The sequence below is a fragment of the Oncorhynchus masou genome, chromosome 31 (assembly GCF_036934945.1).
Source record: "Oncorhynchus masou masou isolate Uvic2021 chromosome 31, UVic_Omas_1.1, whole genome shotgun sequence".
Lineage (NCBI taxonomy): Eukaryota > Metazoa > Chordata > Actinopteri > Salmoniformes > Salmonidae > Oncorhynchus > Oncorhynchus masou.
This window is the reverse complement of record NC_088242.1, coordinates 26967092-26983954: the sequence shown is the minus strand read 5'-3', so window position 1 is coordinate 26983954 and position 16863 is coordinate 26967092. Positions and strand designations below refer to the sequence as shown.

The window sequence follows — 16863 nt, the reverse complement described above, 5'->3', positions numbered from 1 at the left end:
GCCATAGTCATATATAACATGCAATGGCACTACTGCCCTAAATGTTTACATTAAGAATCTCAGAAACATCCTACAAAAAAATGATTTTGCTTTTTTTTTTGCTTTTAACAAAACCGATTACATAAACTGGAATGACACTCACTCACATTTGCACAAATAGAGCTGTGAGCAATCCATGCCCCAAAATATTATAATGAACTGCTGCCCCTACATTTGAATTATCACTAAAGGAGAAAAAGGTAATGGACTACTTTTGACCAGGGTGCAATCGATCTCCGCTCTCTCCAGATGAATGACTATATGGCAGCGTACCATGACGCAGTGCTGCTGTTTGGTCAGGTGATGAGAAAGATCTGGAGCAAGCCTGAGTCTGAGCTTAACCACACGGAGGTAGTCAATATCAACCACTTCAGAAACATCTCATTTGACGGTAAGAGACCAGGAAACAACACATAAAGCCATGTGGTCTGGCCTGGACATATGGCCACCTGTGTGTGGGTGTGGGTGTGGGTGTGGGTGTGGGTGTGTGTGTGTGGTTCTGTAGATCTGTTTAGTGTAAGCTGTGTAGATGTGTTTCCATAAAGGCATCGCAGGCCACTACAAGCTGGATGACCATGGGGACAGAGACGTGAATTTTTCAGTCATTTACACCACAACTGACAACAAGGTAGGTCAGCTATCATCATTTACATTTTAGTAATTTAGCAGATGACTTACATCATTCTATCGTGTCAATTTGAATGTTTTAACACTTTCCCTGTCTCCTCCGCAGTATGAAACTTTATTTATATTCAACACTGTCTACAACTACACCAACATCGTCAACAGTAAACCATCCTTCATCTGGGGCAGACATCTCCCAAATGACATTCCAGACCAGGGTAAGGGTTAAACTAAAGCTGAGCGAAATGCACAGATATCCATATCACGATAAATTGCCTGAATTGATGTGCACAGTTTTTTTAATGATCCTTTAAACTACTACTACTAGTTTGATGGTTGTAGCCATCAATTTTACCATTAACAATCACCCATATAGGCAAACTTATTTCATTTTATACTTCACATTTCTCTAGTATAGGCTACAGTGCATTCGGAATGTTTTCAGACTCCTTGACTTTTTCCATATTTTGTTACGTTACAGACTTATTCTAAAATGGATTCAAATAATTGTTTTCCTTATCAATCTACACACAACACCATAATGACAAAGCAAATACAGGTTTTTAGAAATGTGTTAAAAATAAAAAACAGAAATACTTTATTTACAAAAGTATTCAGATCCTTTGCTATAAGACACGAAATGGAGCTCAGGTGCATCCTGTTCCATTGATCATCCTTGAGATGTTTCTACAACTTGATTGGAGTCTACCTGTGGTAAATTCAATTGATTAGACATTATTTGGAAAGGCACACAACTGACTATATAAGGTCCCACAGTTGACAATGCATGTCCGAGCAATACCAAGCCATGAGGTCGAAGGAATTGTGCGTTGAGCTCCGAGACAGGATTGTGTCGAGGCACAGATCTGGGGAAGGCTACCAAAAAAGGGTACCAAAACATTTCTGCAGCATTAAAGGTCCACAAGAACACAGTGGCCTCCATCATTCTTAAATGGAAGAAGTTTGGAACCACCAAGACTGATCCTAGAGCTGGCCACTCGGACAAACTGAGCAATCGGGGGAGAAAGGCCTTGGTCAGGGAGGTGACAGAGAACCCGACGGTCACTCTGACAGAGCTCCAGAGTTCCTCTTTGAAGAACCTTCCAGAAGGGCAACCGTCTCTTCAGCACTCCACCAATCAGGCCTTTATGGTAGAGTGGCCAGATGAAAGCCATTCTTCAGTAAAAGACATGACAGCTCATTGGAGTTTGCCGAAAGGCACCAAAAGGATTCTCAGACCATGAGAAACAAGATTCTCTATGCTGATGAAACCAAGCTTGAACTCTTTGGTCTGAATGCCAACCATCGCGTCTGGAGGAAACCTGGCACCATCCCTACGGTGAAGAATGGTGGCGGCAGCATCATGCTGTGGTGATTTTGTTTCAGACCAGAGACTGGGAGACTAGTCAGGATCGAGGGAAAGATGAATGAAGCAAAGTACAGAGAGATCCTTGATGAAAACCTGTTCCTGAGCACTCAGGATCTCTGCCTGGGGCGAAGGTTCACCTTACAATAGGACAACGACCCTAAGAACACAGCCAAGACAACACAGGAGTGGCTTCGGGACAAGTCTCTGAATGTCCTTGAGTGGCCCAGCCAGAGCCCAGACTTGAACTCGCTCGAACATCTCTGGAAATACCTGAAAATAGCTGTGTAGCGACACTCCCCATTCCAACCTGATAGAGCTTGAGAGGATCTGCAGAGAAGAATGGGAGAAACTCCCCAAATACAGGTGTGCCAAGATTGTAGCATCATACCCAAGAACACTCTATGCTGTAATCACTGCCAAAGGTGCTTCAATAATGTACTGAGTCTGAATACTTAAGTAAATGTGATATTTCAGTTTTGTATATGTAATATAATAACAAAAATGTCTGAAATGCTGTTTTTGCTTTATCATTATGGGGTATGGTGTGTAGATTGATGAGGGAAATAACTATTAATCAATTTTAGAAGAAGGCTGTAACGTAACAGAATGTGGAAAACGTCAACAGGTCTGAATACTTTTCGAATGCACTGTACTTATAATGGACGATTTCATAAGATAAGTGATCGGTATGGTCTGTGTCTTTCATATTCGTTTTTCATCCCAGATCTGATCGATAAGACAGATATGGGACAAGAACCAGTGTTGTGAGATCAGGGTAGCAGGTAGCGTAGGGGTTAAGAGCATTGGGTCAGCAATCAAAAGGTTGCTGTTTCAAAACTATAAGCCAACTAGATTATTCACCAAGTTGTCTTGGGGATTCGACAGCGATCTTAAGCAAGACACTGAACCCTAAATTGTTCAATTTCAATGTCCAGTAATACCACCTAAATTACCCCCTTCCCTGCACACTCATTGAGAAATTGTATAGCTATGACGCAGTCCATTTTATTGGTCTCCCCAGGTTTGGGGGTGCAGAACATCGTTGTCATTGTCTTAGGTGTCACTGTGGTGGTGGTGGCTACCATCGCATTCATCTTCTACAGGTAAGGCACAAGTTAGAATCACCTTAAATCTGCCATTTTGGTGCCTGATTCCATAGAGGGTTGTTTTATCTATCATGGCATGTTCAGGGTGACCATAGAAATATAATTACTAGAACAGGAACCCCCAGTCCAGTATAACTATTTTTATGGGGGAGACCTCTTACACTGTGTTGCTATCTGTTACCAGGCAGAACAGGAGAGAGCGCCAGGTGAGGAAGAGATGGTCTCACATCCACTCTGACCTCATCACCCCGCTGGAGTATAACGAACGTAGCTTGGTCTGCCTCAAGGTCAGCTAGTTCATCAGTGTGCGGCGCCCCTAAGCATGTCATCATTGTGAGATCTCAAAGTTAAGTCACATTCTCTAATACGTCTTCTAACTCCCATCTATGTCCATTTGTTTGTCAGATTGACAAAGACCACAGGACAAACAAAAGTTATATGATCCGCCAAGGACGCTATGATAAAAAGGTAACTCAAACTTATACAGTGCCTTCAGAAAGTATTCACACCCCTTGACTTTTTCCACATTTTGTGGTGTTACAGCCTGAATTTAAAGTGGACTAAATAGAGTTGTTTGTTTCACTAACCTACATACAATAACCCATAATGTGAAAGTGGAATTATGTTCTTTGAAATTTTTACAAATGAATTAAAAATGGAAAGCTGAAATTTCTTAAGTCAATAAGTATTTAATCCCTTTGTTATGGCAAGCCTAAATAAGATCAGGAGTAAAAATATGTGTTTTTGTTTAAAAAATCATTCAGTTTCCAAATCACAAAACAAAACAATGAATTATCCAACCAAAATTTAGAATTACATTCTTCAGTGATTCACATTGGTTCTATCACTCAAAATTATAACCCTCAATTTAACACACATCAGCACTGGCAGAATGAACATTTATTTTAACATACAATATATTTAACCTATAATTCCAGTATTAACCTTCTCATCATGATTATAATTACAGATCCATATCTCAATGCATTCTCAGCCTAAATTACTATACATTTAGCAGTGTTTAGACCTCATCAATCGAAATAAAACAATTTCAAACATGTCTAAATCAATTACGGGCACGGTTGACCAACCCCCTCCCTTTCCCGGCACTCTTCTGGCATTTCTTCATCTTCAGATAGCTTCACAGTTCAAAGTGGATGGCCCATGACAATGTCCCAATTTCAATGTCTCACCTGAGCCCCACCACAACGCATATTATGTCTTGTCCATTTGCCTACCAGTATAGCAGCAACATAAGAGAAGTTTTGGAATGGATCTCTCTTCATGCTCACTCCACATAGATTTATGTTGCACTCCTGAAAGAAGGGTATGAGAGAAAAAGTAGTTGATATTGGATGCTGCACACCAGTTGCTGGCTCGGACTCAGATCTCTTAATAGAAGTGGTGCAGGACAGGGCCGTATTGAACACCATTTTTTCAGCCGGTTAGAGGGGGTTTTGAGGTCCACACCGTTTGGTCAAATGATCCCTTAATGACTATCTGGAGTCACAATCCATAATCTCGAGAAGTTTAGTTCAGTTCATTTCTGATTCAGGAAATCCAGACAAGCATTGACTGCATGACAAATGATTACTTTTACCAATATTCTTAATACCAATTTCTAAAACAAATGTCAAAGAAAATAACATCACATTCTGTTGAAACTATTTTTCCAAATTGGCTTATACTCCCCCTGACACTGTCAACCTCATCGCAGAGTCATAGGATCAGGAAATTATTCCGATCATCCAGCAGACCCAATCTGGTGAGATTTATATTGAAACAAAACAGACAAACAACAATACACTCCTTCATACATCATTCGATACATTCCTACATATTACTCAAGGTGTGTAAACTTCAATCCAAAAACCTCAGACTGGTAATTCCCCTATTTTGACACATGACTCACAATGTGATCAATGTATAAAAAACAACAGTACTGCAAATCAAATAACTTTTTTATTTTACTAGGCAAGTCAGTTAAGAACAAATTCTTATTTTCAATGACGGCCTAGTGGGTTGTTCAGGGGCAGAACGACAGATTGTCGGGTGTTTGAACCCTGCCGTCCCATTTAGAATTACTACCCTTAATAACTCCATTACATCTTTTATTTACCCAGAACATGATTCAAGGAATAGAAAAATAGACCAGAGACAGGACTAACCTTCTCGTGGTCCGAATCACACATAACTATAAACTTCTCCGTAATTATCAGTATGATAAATTAACTTCAAATCATCATCCAATGTCTCTCAGCTTTCCAGCGAGGGTGACCACACTAGAAAGTCAGGACAGAGGTCAGAGGACATTCAAACCGTTCAAATAAATGTTTCTTTCTCTATTAGAAAATTATTTAAAAACAGTCAAACATTTCATACATTTCATATCCAAGGTCACAGTAAGTTTCTTCAGTATATTTTTTAGCAAAAATAATTCACGTGTTCATTTAAAATTCAGAAAATCCAAATTTAAGAAAATTCCATGTGTGTGACAATTTAAGATATATTTTCTTTAACCGTGAAAAAAAACAATAGAAACAAATGAAATAACATTTTGTTAGATTCTAGATTGCTAACTCTTAAGCAATCCAAACAATTCAAATTCTAAACTCTTATTTTGCAATTAACTTACTCTCCTTTGTTACCTTCACTAGTCTACATCTCTGTTTCCTTGAACTCAGAAATCCCTCTACAATCTCTACTATACTCTACCTCTGTCTTTCCGTCGAATGTTACAATTTTATTTTTTAAATTATAGTAAAAACAAATATAACTTCTGCTCACAGGGAGACCACTTTAATTACTATGTTACCTCTTGTTTCACTGGTTGTACTTTCCCATATGATGCCTTGTGACCCTGCTCTACCAGTTTACTAATGTGGTGATGTCATTTTTCTATCTTGAAAGGAAAACCCAGAGTTACCTCTGCTGCAGAAAATAAGTTCATTTGAGTTACCAGCCTCATAAATTGCAGCCCAAATAGATGCTTCACAGAGTTCAAGTAACAGACACATCTCAACATCAACTGGTCAGAGGAGACTGCGGGATTCAGGCCTTCATGGTGGAATTGCAGGAAAGAAACCATTACTAAGGGACACCAATAATAATAAGAGACTTGCTTGGGCCAAGAAACATGAGCAATGGACATTAGACAGGTGGAATTCTGTCCTTTGTTCTGATGAGTCCAATTTTTTTTGTTCCAATCGCCATGTCTTAGTGAGACGCAGAGTAGGTGAACGGATGACCTCCGCATTGTGGTTCTCACCGTGAAGCATTGAGGAGGGGTGATGGTGTGGGGTGCTTTGCTGGTGACACTGTCTGTGATTTATTTAGAATTAAATTAAATTTGACCACGTAGGAGAGTGATGAAGTGCTGTATCAGATGACCTGGCCTCCACAATCAACCGACCTCAACCCAGTTGAGATGGTCTGGGATGAATTGGACCGCAGAGTAAAGGAAAAGCAGCCAACAAGAATGATTTATTTCAGCTTTTATTTATTTCATCACATTCCCAGTTGGTCAGAAGCTTACATACACTCAATTAGTATTCGGTAGCATTGCCTTTAAATTGTTTAACTTGGGTCAAATTGTATTTATTTTATTTATTTATTTCACCTTTATTTAACCAGGTAGGCCAGTTGAGAACAAGTTCTCTTTTACAACTGCGACCTGACCAAAAAAATGATAAAAAATTCCCTGTCTTAGGTCAGTTAGGATCACCACTTTATTTTAAGAATGTGAAATGTCAGAATAATAGTAGCGAGAATTATTTATTTCAGCTTTTATTTCTTTCATCACACTCCCAGTGGTTCAGAAGTTTACATACGATCAATTAGTATTTGGTAGTATTGCCTTTAAATTGTTTAACTTGGGTCAAACATTTCAGGTAGCCTTCCACAAGCTTCCCACAATAAGTTGGGTGAATTTTGACCCATTCCTCCTGACAGAGCTGGTGTAACTGTGTCAGGCCTCCTTGTTCGCACGCATTTTTTCAGTTCTGCCCACAAATTGTCTACAGGATTGAGGTGAGGGCTTTGTGATGACCACTCCAATACCTTGTCTTTGTTGTTCTTAAGCCATTTTGCCAAAACTTTGGAAGTATGCTTGGGGTCATTGTCCATTTGGAAGACCCATTTGCAACCCAAGCTTTAACTTCCTGACTGATGTCTTGAGATGTTGCTTCAATATAGCCACATAATTTTCCACCCTCATGATGCCATCTATTTTGTGAAGTGCACCAGTCCCTCCTACAGCAAAGAACCTCCACAACATGATGCTGCCACCCTCGTGCTTCACGGTTGGGATGGTGTTCTTTGGCTTGCAAGCCTGCCCCTTTTCTGCCGAACATAACAACGGTCATTATGGCCAAACAGTTCTGTTTTTGTTTCATCAGACCAGAGGACATTTCTCCAAAAAGTAAGAACTTTGTTCCCATGTGCAGTTGCAAACCGTAGTCTGGCTTTTTTTATGGCGGTTTTAGAGCAGTGGCTTCTTCCTTGCTGAGCGGCCTTTCAGGTTATGTCGATATAGGACTCATTTTACTGTGGATATAGATACTTTTGTACCTGTTTCCTCCAGCATCTTCACAAGGTCCTTTGCTTGTTGTTCTGGGATTGATTTGCACTTCTCGCACCAAAGTACGTTCATCTCTATGAGACAGAACGTGTCTCTTTACTGAGCGGTATGACGGCTGTGTGGTCCCATGGTGTTTATACTTGTGTACTATTGTTTGTACAGATGAACGTGGTACCTTCAGGTGTTTGACCCAGACTTGTGGATCTCTCAAAAAAAAATCTGAGGTCTTGGCTGATTTCTTTTGATTTTCCATGATGTCAAGCAAAGAGGCACTGAGTTTGAAGGTAGGCCTTAAAATACATCCACAGGTACACCACCCATTGACTCAAATGATGTCAATTAGCCTACCAGAAGCTTCGAAAGCCATGACATCATTTTCTGGAATTTTCCAAGCTGTTTAAAGGCACAGTCAACTTAGTGTATGTAAACTTCTGACCCACTGAAATTGTGATACAGTGAATTATAAGTGAAACAATCTGTCTCTAAACAATTGTTGGAAAAATTACTTGTGTCATGCACAAAGTAGATGTCCTAACCGACTTGCCAAAACTATAGTTTGTTAACAAGAAATTTGTGGAGTGGTTGAAAAACGAGTTTTAATGATTCCAGCCTCAGTGTATGGAAACTGCCGACTTCAACTCTACATACATACATATAAAGAGACATATATACACATGTAGGTTAAAGCAACTACCACGGCTCAGTGACTGATACAGTGGTCAGGTCAGGTGTATTGTATACTCATGTTGCCAGACTCCTTCACTTTGACACTTGAAGAAGGATCTTGAGGGAGCTGGATAAGGTCAGGTGAACTAAGGCTACTGTTGTTGTCATAGTGATGAAGGTCAGGTTTACTGAGGCGACTGTTGACGTCATGGTTTCAGATTGTGATCCTGAAGGAGCTGAAGCACTCGGACGGGAACTTTAACAAGAGACAGAGGATAGAGCTCAACTCGGTGAGTCACCAATTATACAGCAAGTTTGATCATGTCCGGTAGACTACTAAAGGGTATCAAGTTTGATCATGTCCGGTAGACTACTAAAGGGTATCAAGTTTGATCATGTCCGGTAGACTACTAAAGGGTATCAAGTTTGATCATGTCCGGTAGACTACTAAAGGGTATCAAGTTTGATCATGTCCGGTAGACTACTAAAGGGTATCAAGTTTGATCATGTCCGGTAGACTACTAAAGGGTATCAAGTTTGATCATGTCCGGTAGACTACTAAAGGGTATCAAGTTTGATCATGTCCGGTAGACTACTAAAGGGTATCAAGTTTGATCATGTCCGGTAGACTACTAAAGGGTATCAAGTTTGATCATGTCCGGTAGACTACTAAAGGGTATCAAGTTTGATCATGTCCGGTAGACTACTAAATGGTCTCAAGTATGCATTTTTCCATGTTTCCATGTGCTATCTTTGTTTAGTTGTTCATATTTGATTTGATTATAACTCATATTGCTTATTATATTCAATCTCCGTGATTTACAGCTTCTGCACATTGACTACTATAACCTGACAAAGTTCTATGGCACAGTCAAGTATGATCATGGTGTGTTTGGGGTGTTCGAGTACGGCGAGAGGGGATCTCTAAGGGTAAGAAACACACATGCAAACATGCACGCACGCCCACACACACTTTCCCTTTGAACTTTTAACTTCTTCCTTCCTCAGTGTGTGCTGAATGACAATATTTCATATCCGGAGGAGACCTTCATGGACTGGGAGTTTAAGATCTCTGTAATGTACGACATCGCCAAGGTGACCTAGCAACAACTCTAGTCTACACTCTGCTGTTGGTTTGTATGATCTCAGAAAATGCCAACTCAGAGCAATTTACCGTAAGATGCTAAAACCTTAGCCAAGCTCAAACCCTATCCAAGAGTTTTTACCTTGTCAATATTGATATACATTTCCGAAGTGCTTTGATCCATTTGACAACATTGAGTCATTGAAATACAGTAGGCCTTTATTCAAAGACAAAACCTCCTCCCCTTTCTTCATCTCCGCAGGGTATGTCCTACCTCCATTCCAGTGACATCCAGGTCCATGGCCGTCTCAAGTCCACTAACTGTGTGGTGGACAACCGCATGGTGGTCAAGATCACTGGCTTTGGCTGCAACACTATTCTAAACCCAGGCAGAGGTAGGAACTATTATTTCGGTAGGGCTAGACCCCTGAGGTCTGTCTGTCCTAGGATGTCTCTTTCTGTCTTATCCCTGTTCTTCCCCTTGTTTTTTTACCTATCCTCCCCTATCCCCTCACTCTCTCTTCCTCTCCATCCTTCCCCTCCCTTTTCTCCCCCATCAGACCTGTGGACAGCTCCAGAGCACCTGCGAAGACAGGGGATCTCCCAGAAGGGAGATGTCTACAGCTTTGCAATCATCGCCCAGGAGATAGTTCTCAGAAGGAAAACCTTTTACACTGAGGCCTACTCCAACCGCACAGGTTAAACACATTCCTATATAACACCTTATATAGAAATTCAGAACAGGATCATTGCATCAGCTTTGCTATACTGTAGTTACCCTTATTTAAAATGTAATCTTTGGCACTTTGAGTTGTCCTGCATTTAATTCTGGGGAAGTATCGACCCCTCCTGGTCAACTGTAGCATTGTTCAGTTGAGCTCAACATAGTGTATGAGATTAACAAGACGCTCACACAAGTTGTTCTGTCTTCATCAGAGAAAATGGCCAGAGTGCAGTACCCTTTCAAAATAACCTATTTCAGACCTGACCTGAATTTTGAGACTGCAGGAGAAAAAGAACTGGAGGTAAGATTGGCAATTGCTTGTGTGTTTGTCTCTGTTTGTGTCCAAACAGAGAGAAAGAGAGAGAGACAGAGATAGGGGGGGGGGGGGGGATTACAGTACAGAGAAAGACAGATATAGAGATAGAGAGTCTGTAATCCACTTTGGCTTGTACATTTATTTTATTCTGAATGCCCACAGGTGTACATGCTGATAAAGATCTGCTGGGATGAGGACCCAGAGCGAAGGCCTGACTTTAAGAAGATAGAGAGCTCACTGGGGAAGATCTTCAGGTACCAGCTACCTACTTTTATCGCTCTTTTATTGGATAGAGCTAAACACTTGCCAGGACTTGGCCATTTTATCAGAAAGGTGAAGAATACATTTACAAAGATGGTAAAATGTCTCTGTAACATGACAATAAATAGAGATATAAGTAAGACCAACATGGTTATGGTTTGCAGTGCTTCTAAATAACTAACATGTAGTTGCTGTAAAGCTGCACCCATCTCTTTCATTTAAGATACATTTGAGAAATCCCTCACAAGGGCAGCACCTACATGTGCTGCCCTTGTTGTGTGTGTATATGTGTGTGTGACTGATCCTGTTCTTTTTTTCCATAGTAACCTGCACAACCAGGCTAATGAGAGTTACATGGACAACCTGATCCGTCGTCTACAGATGTACTCCCGGAACCTGGAGCACCTGGTGGAGGAGAGGACAACTCTGTACAAGGCTGAGAGAGACAGGGCCGACTGCCTCAACTTCATGCTGCTGCCTCGGTCAGTCGACAAACAACAACAAAAAGGAACAGATACCCGAACACAGTTCCATGTTCTTGTTTTATAAAGTGCAGTGTTTCGACCAGGTCTTTGTCAGACTGCACAACCAGAAAACCACTTTAAGACCAGCAAATGACCTCTCTCTCTCCTCTCTCCAGTCCTGTGGTGCGTTCTCTGAAAGAGACAGGCATCGTGGAGCCGGAGCTGTTTGAGGAGGTGACGGTGTACTTCAGCGACATCGTGGGCTTTACCACCCTGTGCCAGTACAGCACCCCCATGGAAGTGGTGGACATGCTCAACGACATCTACAAGGGCTTCGACAGCATCCTCGACCACCACGACGTATACAAGGTTAGGGTTAAGGTTAGGGATGAGGTTAGGGTTAAGGTTGTGGTTGAGGCTATGCTTACTGTATACCAAAACGTTTAGTTCAATTGCAGATGTATAGCTTCTATATCTTCCTTCTTGTCCTGTGTCAGGTGGAGACGATAGGTGATGCGTACATGGTCGCGTCGGGGTTGCCTCGGCGGAACGGGAACAGGCACGCGGTGGACATCTCCCGCATGGCCCTGGACATTCTGGCATTTATGGGGACCTTCCAGCTCAGACATCTGCCGGGACTACCTGTGTGGATCCGCATTGGGATGCACTCAGGTATCTGTAGCTCCCCAAGTCCTATGCTGAATTCACAACATGTCCTTCTCTCTCCTCGTACATATCATCAATACAAAACCTCCTTGGTCTCTGCTCTTTCCTGTAACATCCCTCACTCTCTCTCCTCCCTCTGTCTGTCATCAATACCCCCTTAAGTCTCACTACTTGTTCCCTAGGCCCCTGTGCAGCAGGAGTGGTGGGGATAAAGATGCCTAGATACTGCCTTTTTGGAGACACAGTCAACACTGCCTCTAGCATGGAGTCAACGGGACATCGTAAGCAGGCTACAGGAACACTGGAAATATCCACACCAAATCTACACAAACATTTCATGTTCATATCAGCTGTCATAGCAGGTGAGTAAAATACAACTCTGTCTCTCTCTGCCCAGCCCTGAGAATCCACGTCAGTCAGCCCACCATCAGCATCCTACAGAGGACAGACTGCAAGTTTGAGTACGAGAAGAGAGGGGAGACTTTTCTCAAGGTATGGACATGGCACATGCCGCTTTGTGCTTTGTCATGATAGAATCATACAGATTTTTTTGATGCCATTTGAACTATTTAGTACTCTTATCTACTGTGTTGAATATCATATAATATTGTGTGTGTGTATATATATATCCCAGGGTAAAGGCACAGAGTTGACCTACTGGTTGACAGGTGAAACAGGAGAGGACTACAACCTGCCAACGCCACCGACAGCGTGAGTTAACCTGCTGCTAATTTATATGCTCCCCTATAACTTAGTCACGAGAATGTACATCACTAGAGCTACACGTCACCTTTAGATCTATCTATATTATTAACTTCTACATTCATGTCTGTCTTCCATTTTGTAGGGTAAACAGATATCATTAGAGCTACATATCTACAATGCATTCGGAAAGTATTCAGACCCCTTTCCTTTTTCCACATTTTGTTACGTTACAGCCTTATTCGAAAATTGATTAAATAATTTGTTTCCCTTATCAATCTACACACAATACCCGATAATGACAAAGTAAAAACAGCAAATGTATTAAAAATTAAAAACAGAAATACCATATTTACAAAAGTATTCCGACCATTTGCTATGAGACTCGAAGTTGAGCTCAGGTGCATCTTGTTTCCCTTGAGCATTCTTCAGATGTTTCTACAACTTGATTTGAGTCCACCTGTGGTAAATTCAATTGATTGGATATGATTGGGAATGGCACACACCTGTCTATTTAATTAACTCCTATGTCCTTGTCCTTCCCTGCAGGGAGAACTGCCAGCGTCTGCAGCAGGACCTGGCCCAAATGATCCAGGAGTGTCTTGAGAACCGCTCGCTGGGGTCAGAGGTCATGGAGAAGAGGAATACCCTGTCCACGAGGCAGAGGAGGGTGGAGAGGGACGGAGGGGAGCAGGGGGGAGAGGAGGAAGATAACGATGACCAGCCAGAGTACCTCCATCTGGCTACGGTCAACAACTTCAGTACTTTATTGTAGTTATTTTGACAAGGAGAAATAGGGTTATGCTGTTTTTTTGTCTATTGATGTGAAAGTTTTCTCCAAACTTTTGCATCAATCATTCTTGGTTTTAAATTGAAGATTTCTCTGAAAACTGAAGTCACATGCTGATCTTGAGTTATAATTCTAGCCTTTTGCAGGAACCACAAGGCTGTAGACCAACTAAGCACTGTACTGATAAACTGGAAACCTTCCCTTCCACAACCTCAGCACTAGAAATGCTGAGAAAAAAATACTGACCTTAGGTAGGATAGCAAAAAGTACTTACTTTTTTTGTACCTTTTAAGTGTTAAATAATTGTGTTGTCTTCAATCAAATATTACAATTATTAATTATCATACATTTCTTCCTTTTAACTCATTGCAATATATGGGGACCATTGTTGTGATAATATTTCATCCTGAAAATTAAAATAATTTACGGTTTAAAAACAAATGACATTGAAACTGTATTTATTTATGTGATTATATTTTTACAGTTGTTGGAATCATTCCTGTACAGCATGTTTCATTGAGCCTGTTACAGTATATTGAGGCATTACAATTCCCATGTCACTGATGTCTGAGAAGTTATGGGGGTGTACATTGAAGCTTTAGTTAAAGGGGGTAGGAAGGAAGTTCTCACTCTCGCTGATTTTCTACAGTGAATTATAAATGACTGTGCACAATTGTCTAACACATATTTACATTGTTTAGATTCTTTAAAAAAAGAAAGAATATAGCATGACTGCTATTACTGTTATACCCATAAAAAAACATCGGTATAAAGATAATGTATTGTAAAGCAAATCAACCCTGGCTATTGTAACAGCATTAGATGCCTAATAAAAAAAATCACTTCTGATCTATTGTCCGGGAACAAGTTAATGAGATTAACTACAGTGAAACCCATACACAGTACCAGACAAAAGTAGAGACAAACCTAACCTACTCATTCAAGGGTTTATCTTTATTTATACTATGTTCTACATTGTAGAATAATAGTGAAGACGTAACTATGAAATAACACATATGGAATCATGTAGTAACCAAAAACATGATAAACAAATCAAAATATATTTTATATTCGAGATTCTTCAAAGTAGCCACCCTTTGCCTTGATGACAGCTTTGCACACTCTTGGCATTCTCTCAACCAACTTCATGAATTAGTCACCTGGAACGCATTTCAATTGACAGGTTTACCTTGTTAAAACTATCCTTCTTAATGCGTTTGAGCCAATCAGTTGTGTTGTGACAAGGTAGGGGGTATACAGAAGATAGACCTATTTGATAAAAGAACAGCTCAAATAAGCAAAGAGAAACGACAGTCCATCATTACTTTAAGACATGAAGGTCAGTCAATGCAGAACACTTCCCAAAAACCTTTAAGCGTTTTTGATGAAACTGGCTCTCATGAGGACCATCATAGGAAAGGAAGACCCAGTTACCTTTGCTGTAGACGATAAGTTCATTAGAGTTACCAGCATCTGAAATTGCAGCCCAAATAAATGCTTCACAAAGTTCAAGTAACAGACACATCTCAACATCAACTGTTCAGAGGAGACTGTGTGAATCAGACCTTTATGGTGGAATTGCTGGAAACCACTACTAAAGAACACCAATAAGAAGAGAGTTGCTTGGGCCAAGAAACATGAACAATGGACATTAGATCGTTGGAAATATGTATTTTGCTCTTATGAGTCCAAATTTGAGATCTTTGGTTCCAACTGCCGTGTCTTTGTGAGACGCAGAGTCTGTGAACTGATGAACTCTGCACATGTGGTTCCAATGGTGAAGCAGGTTTGATGGTGCGGGGGTGCTTTACTGGTGACACAGTCAGTGATTTCTTTCGAATTCAAGCCACACTTAACCTCTTGAAATTATTTTTAGTTTTGGAAAAACAACGTTCCCAAAGTAAACGGCCTATTTCTCAGGACCAGATGCTAGAATATGCATATAATTGACAACTTAGGATAGAAAACATTCTAAAGTTTCCAAAACTGTCAAAATATTGTCTGTGAGTATAACAGAACTGATATTGCAGGCGAAACCCTGAGGAAAATCCAATCAGGAAGAGCCTCTTATCTTTAAACCGTTGTGTTCCTATGCAGCCCTATTGGCCATTGAAAGGGATATAAACCAGATTCCCTTTTCCAAGTATTCCCTAAGGTGTCTACAGCCTTTAGACGTAGTTTCACGCCTTTATGTTGAAGACTGAGCGTAAACGACTACATTGCGTAAGTGGCTAGCTGAGGGCTCTCAGAGTGATTCTTGCGCAAAAGACAGAGGTAGTCATTTTTCCTCTCGCTCCTACTGAAAAGCCAATTGTCCCGGTTGATATATTATCGAATAGATATTTGGAAAACACCTTGAGGATTGATTATAAAAAACGTTTGCTATGTTTCTGTCGATATTATGGATATAATTTGGATTTTTTTTCGGGTTTGTCGTTACCGCTATTTCCAGTGGATTTCTCAACATAACGTGACCAACAAACGGAGGCATTTTGGGTATAAAATAATCTTTATGGAAAAAAAGGAACATTTGCTGTCTAACTGGGAGTCTCGTGAGTGAAAACATCCGAAGATCATCAAAGGTAAACGATTAATTTGATTGCTTTTCTGATTTTCGTGACCAAGCTTCCTGCTGCTAGCTGGACATAATAATGCTATGCTAGGCTATCGATAAACTTACACAAACGCTTGTCTTGCTTTGGCTGTAAAGCATAATTTCAAAATCTGAGATGACAGGGTGATTAACAAAAGGTTAAGCTGTGTTTCAATATATTTCACTTGTGATTTCATGAATATGAATATTTTCTAGTAATATTTTTGACCGTTGCGCTAAGCTAATTCATGTAGTTGATGACAATTCTCCCGGATTCGGGATGGGTAGTTCCAAGAGGTTAACCAGCATGGCTATCACAGCATTCTGCAGAAGATACCTCATCCCATCTGGTTTGAGCTTAATGGGACTATAATTTGTTTTTCAACAGGACAATAACACAACACACCTCCAGGCTGTGTAAGGACTATTTGACGAAAAAAGAGAGTGATGGAGTGCTGCATCAGATGACCTGGCCTCCACAAATCACCCAAACCTCAACCCAATTGAAATGGTTTGGGTTGAATAGGACCGCAGAGTGAAAAGCATTCCAGTTGAAGCTGATTGAGAGAATTCCAAGAGTGTGCAAAGCTGTCATCAACGCAAAGGGTGGCTACTTTGAAGAATCTGAAATATAAAATATATTTTGATTTGTTTAACACTTTTTTGGTTACTACATGATTCCATATATATGTTATTTCATAGTTTTGATGTCTTCACTATTATTCCACAATGTTGAAAACAGTAAAAATAAAGAAAAACACTTGAATGAGTAGGTGTCCAAACTTTTGACTGGTACTGTATACACACACATATATATATATATATATATATATATATATATATATATATATATATATATATCAAATCTGTCATGCTCATG

General features: G+C 40.4%; 1 protein-coding gene across 2 annotated transcripts in view; it reads left to right on the top strand.

Annotated features, from left to right (window-relative positions):
* Nucleotides 1-14239, top strand: part of LOC135523707 (guanylyl cyclase C-like) — a 21692-nt gene extending 7453 nt beyond the window's left edge. Inside the window, exons 8-27 of one of the 2 annotated variants that reach the window (XM_064950547.1) lie at nt 289-430; nt 585-667; nt 773-881; nt 3054-3135; nt 3323-3425; nt 3544-3606; nt 8602-8673; nt 9209-9313; nt 9392-9478; nt 9730-9862; nt 10028-10165; nt 10404-10492; nt 10670-10761; nt 11092-11250; nt 11409-11601; nt 11730-11904; nt 12081-12179; nt 12296-12390; nt 12533-12609; nt 13150-14239. In XM_064950547.1, the coding sequence (XP_064806619.1) occupies nt 289-430; nt 585-667; nt 773-881; nt 3054-3135; nt 3323-3425; nt 3544-3606; nt 8602-8673; nt 9209-9313; nt 9392-9478; nt 9730-9862; nt 10028-10165; nt 10404-10492; nt 10670-10761; nt 11092-11250; nt 11409-11601; nt 11730-11904; nt 12081-12179; nt 12296-12390; nt 12533-12609; nt 13150-13375 (2322 nt within the window). In that variant the 3' untranslated portion in view covers nt 13376-14239. Of the gene's footprint in view, nt 1-288; nt 431-584; nt 668-772; nt 882-3053; nt 3136-3322; nt 3426-3543; nt 3607-8601; nt 8674-9208; nt 9314-9391; nt 9479-9729; nt 9863-10027; nt 10166-10403; nt 10493-10669; nt 10762-11091; nt 11251-11408; nt 11602-11729; nt 11905-12080; nt 12180-12295; nt 12391-12532; nt 12610-12745; nt 13128-13149 lie in introns of those variants that run through there. The other variant, XM_064950548.1, reaches the window with a different exon arrangement.
* Nucleotides 14240-16863: the final 2624 nt, after the last annotated feature.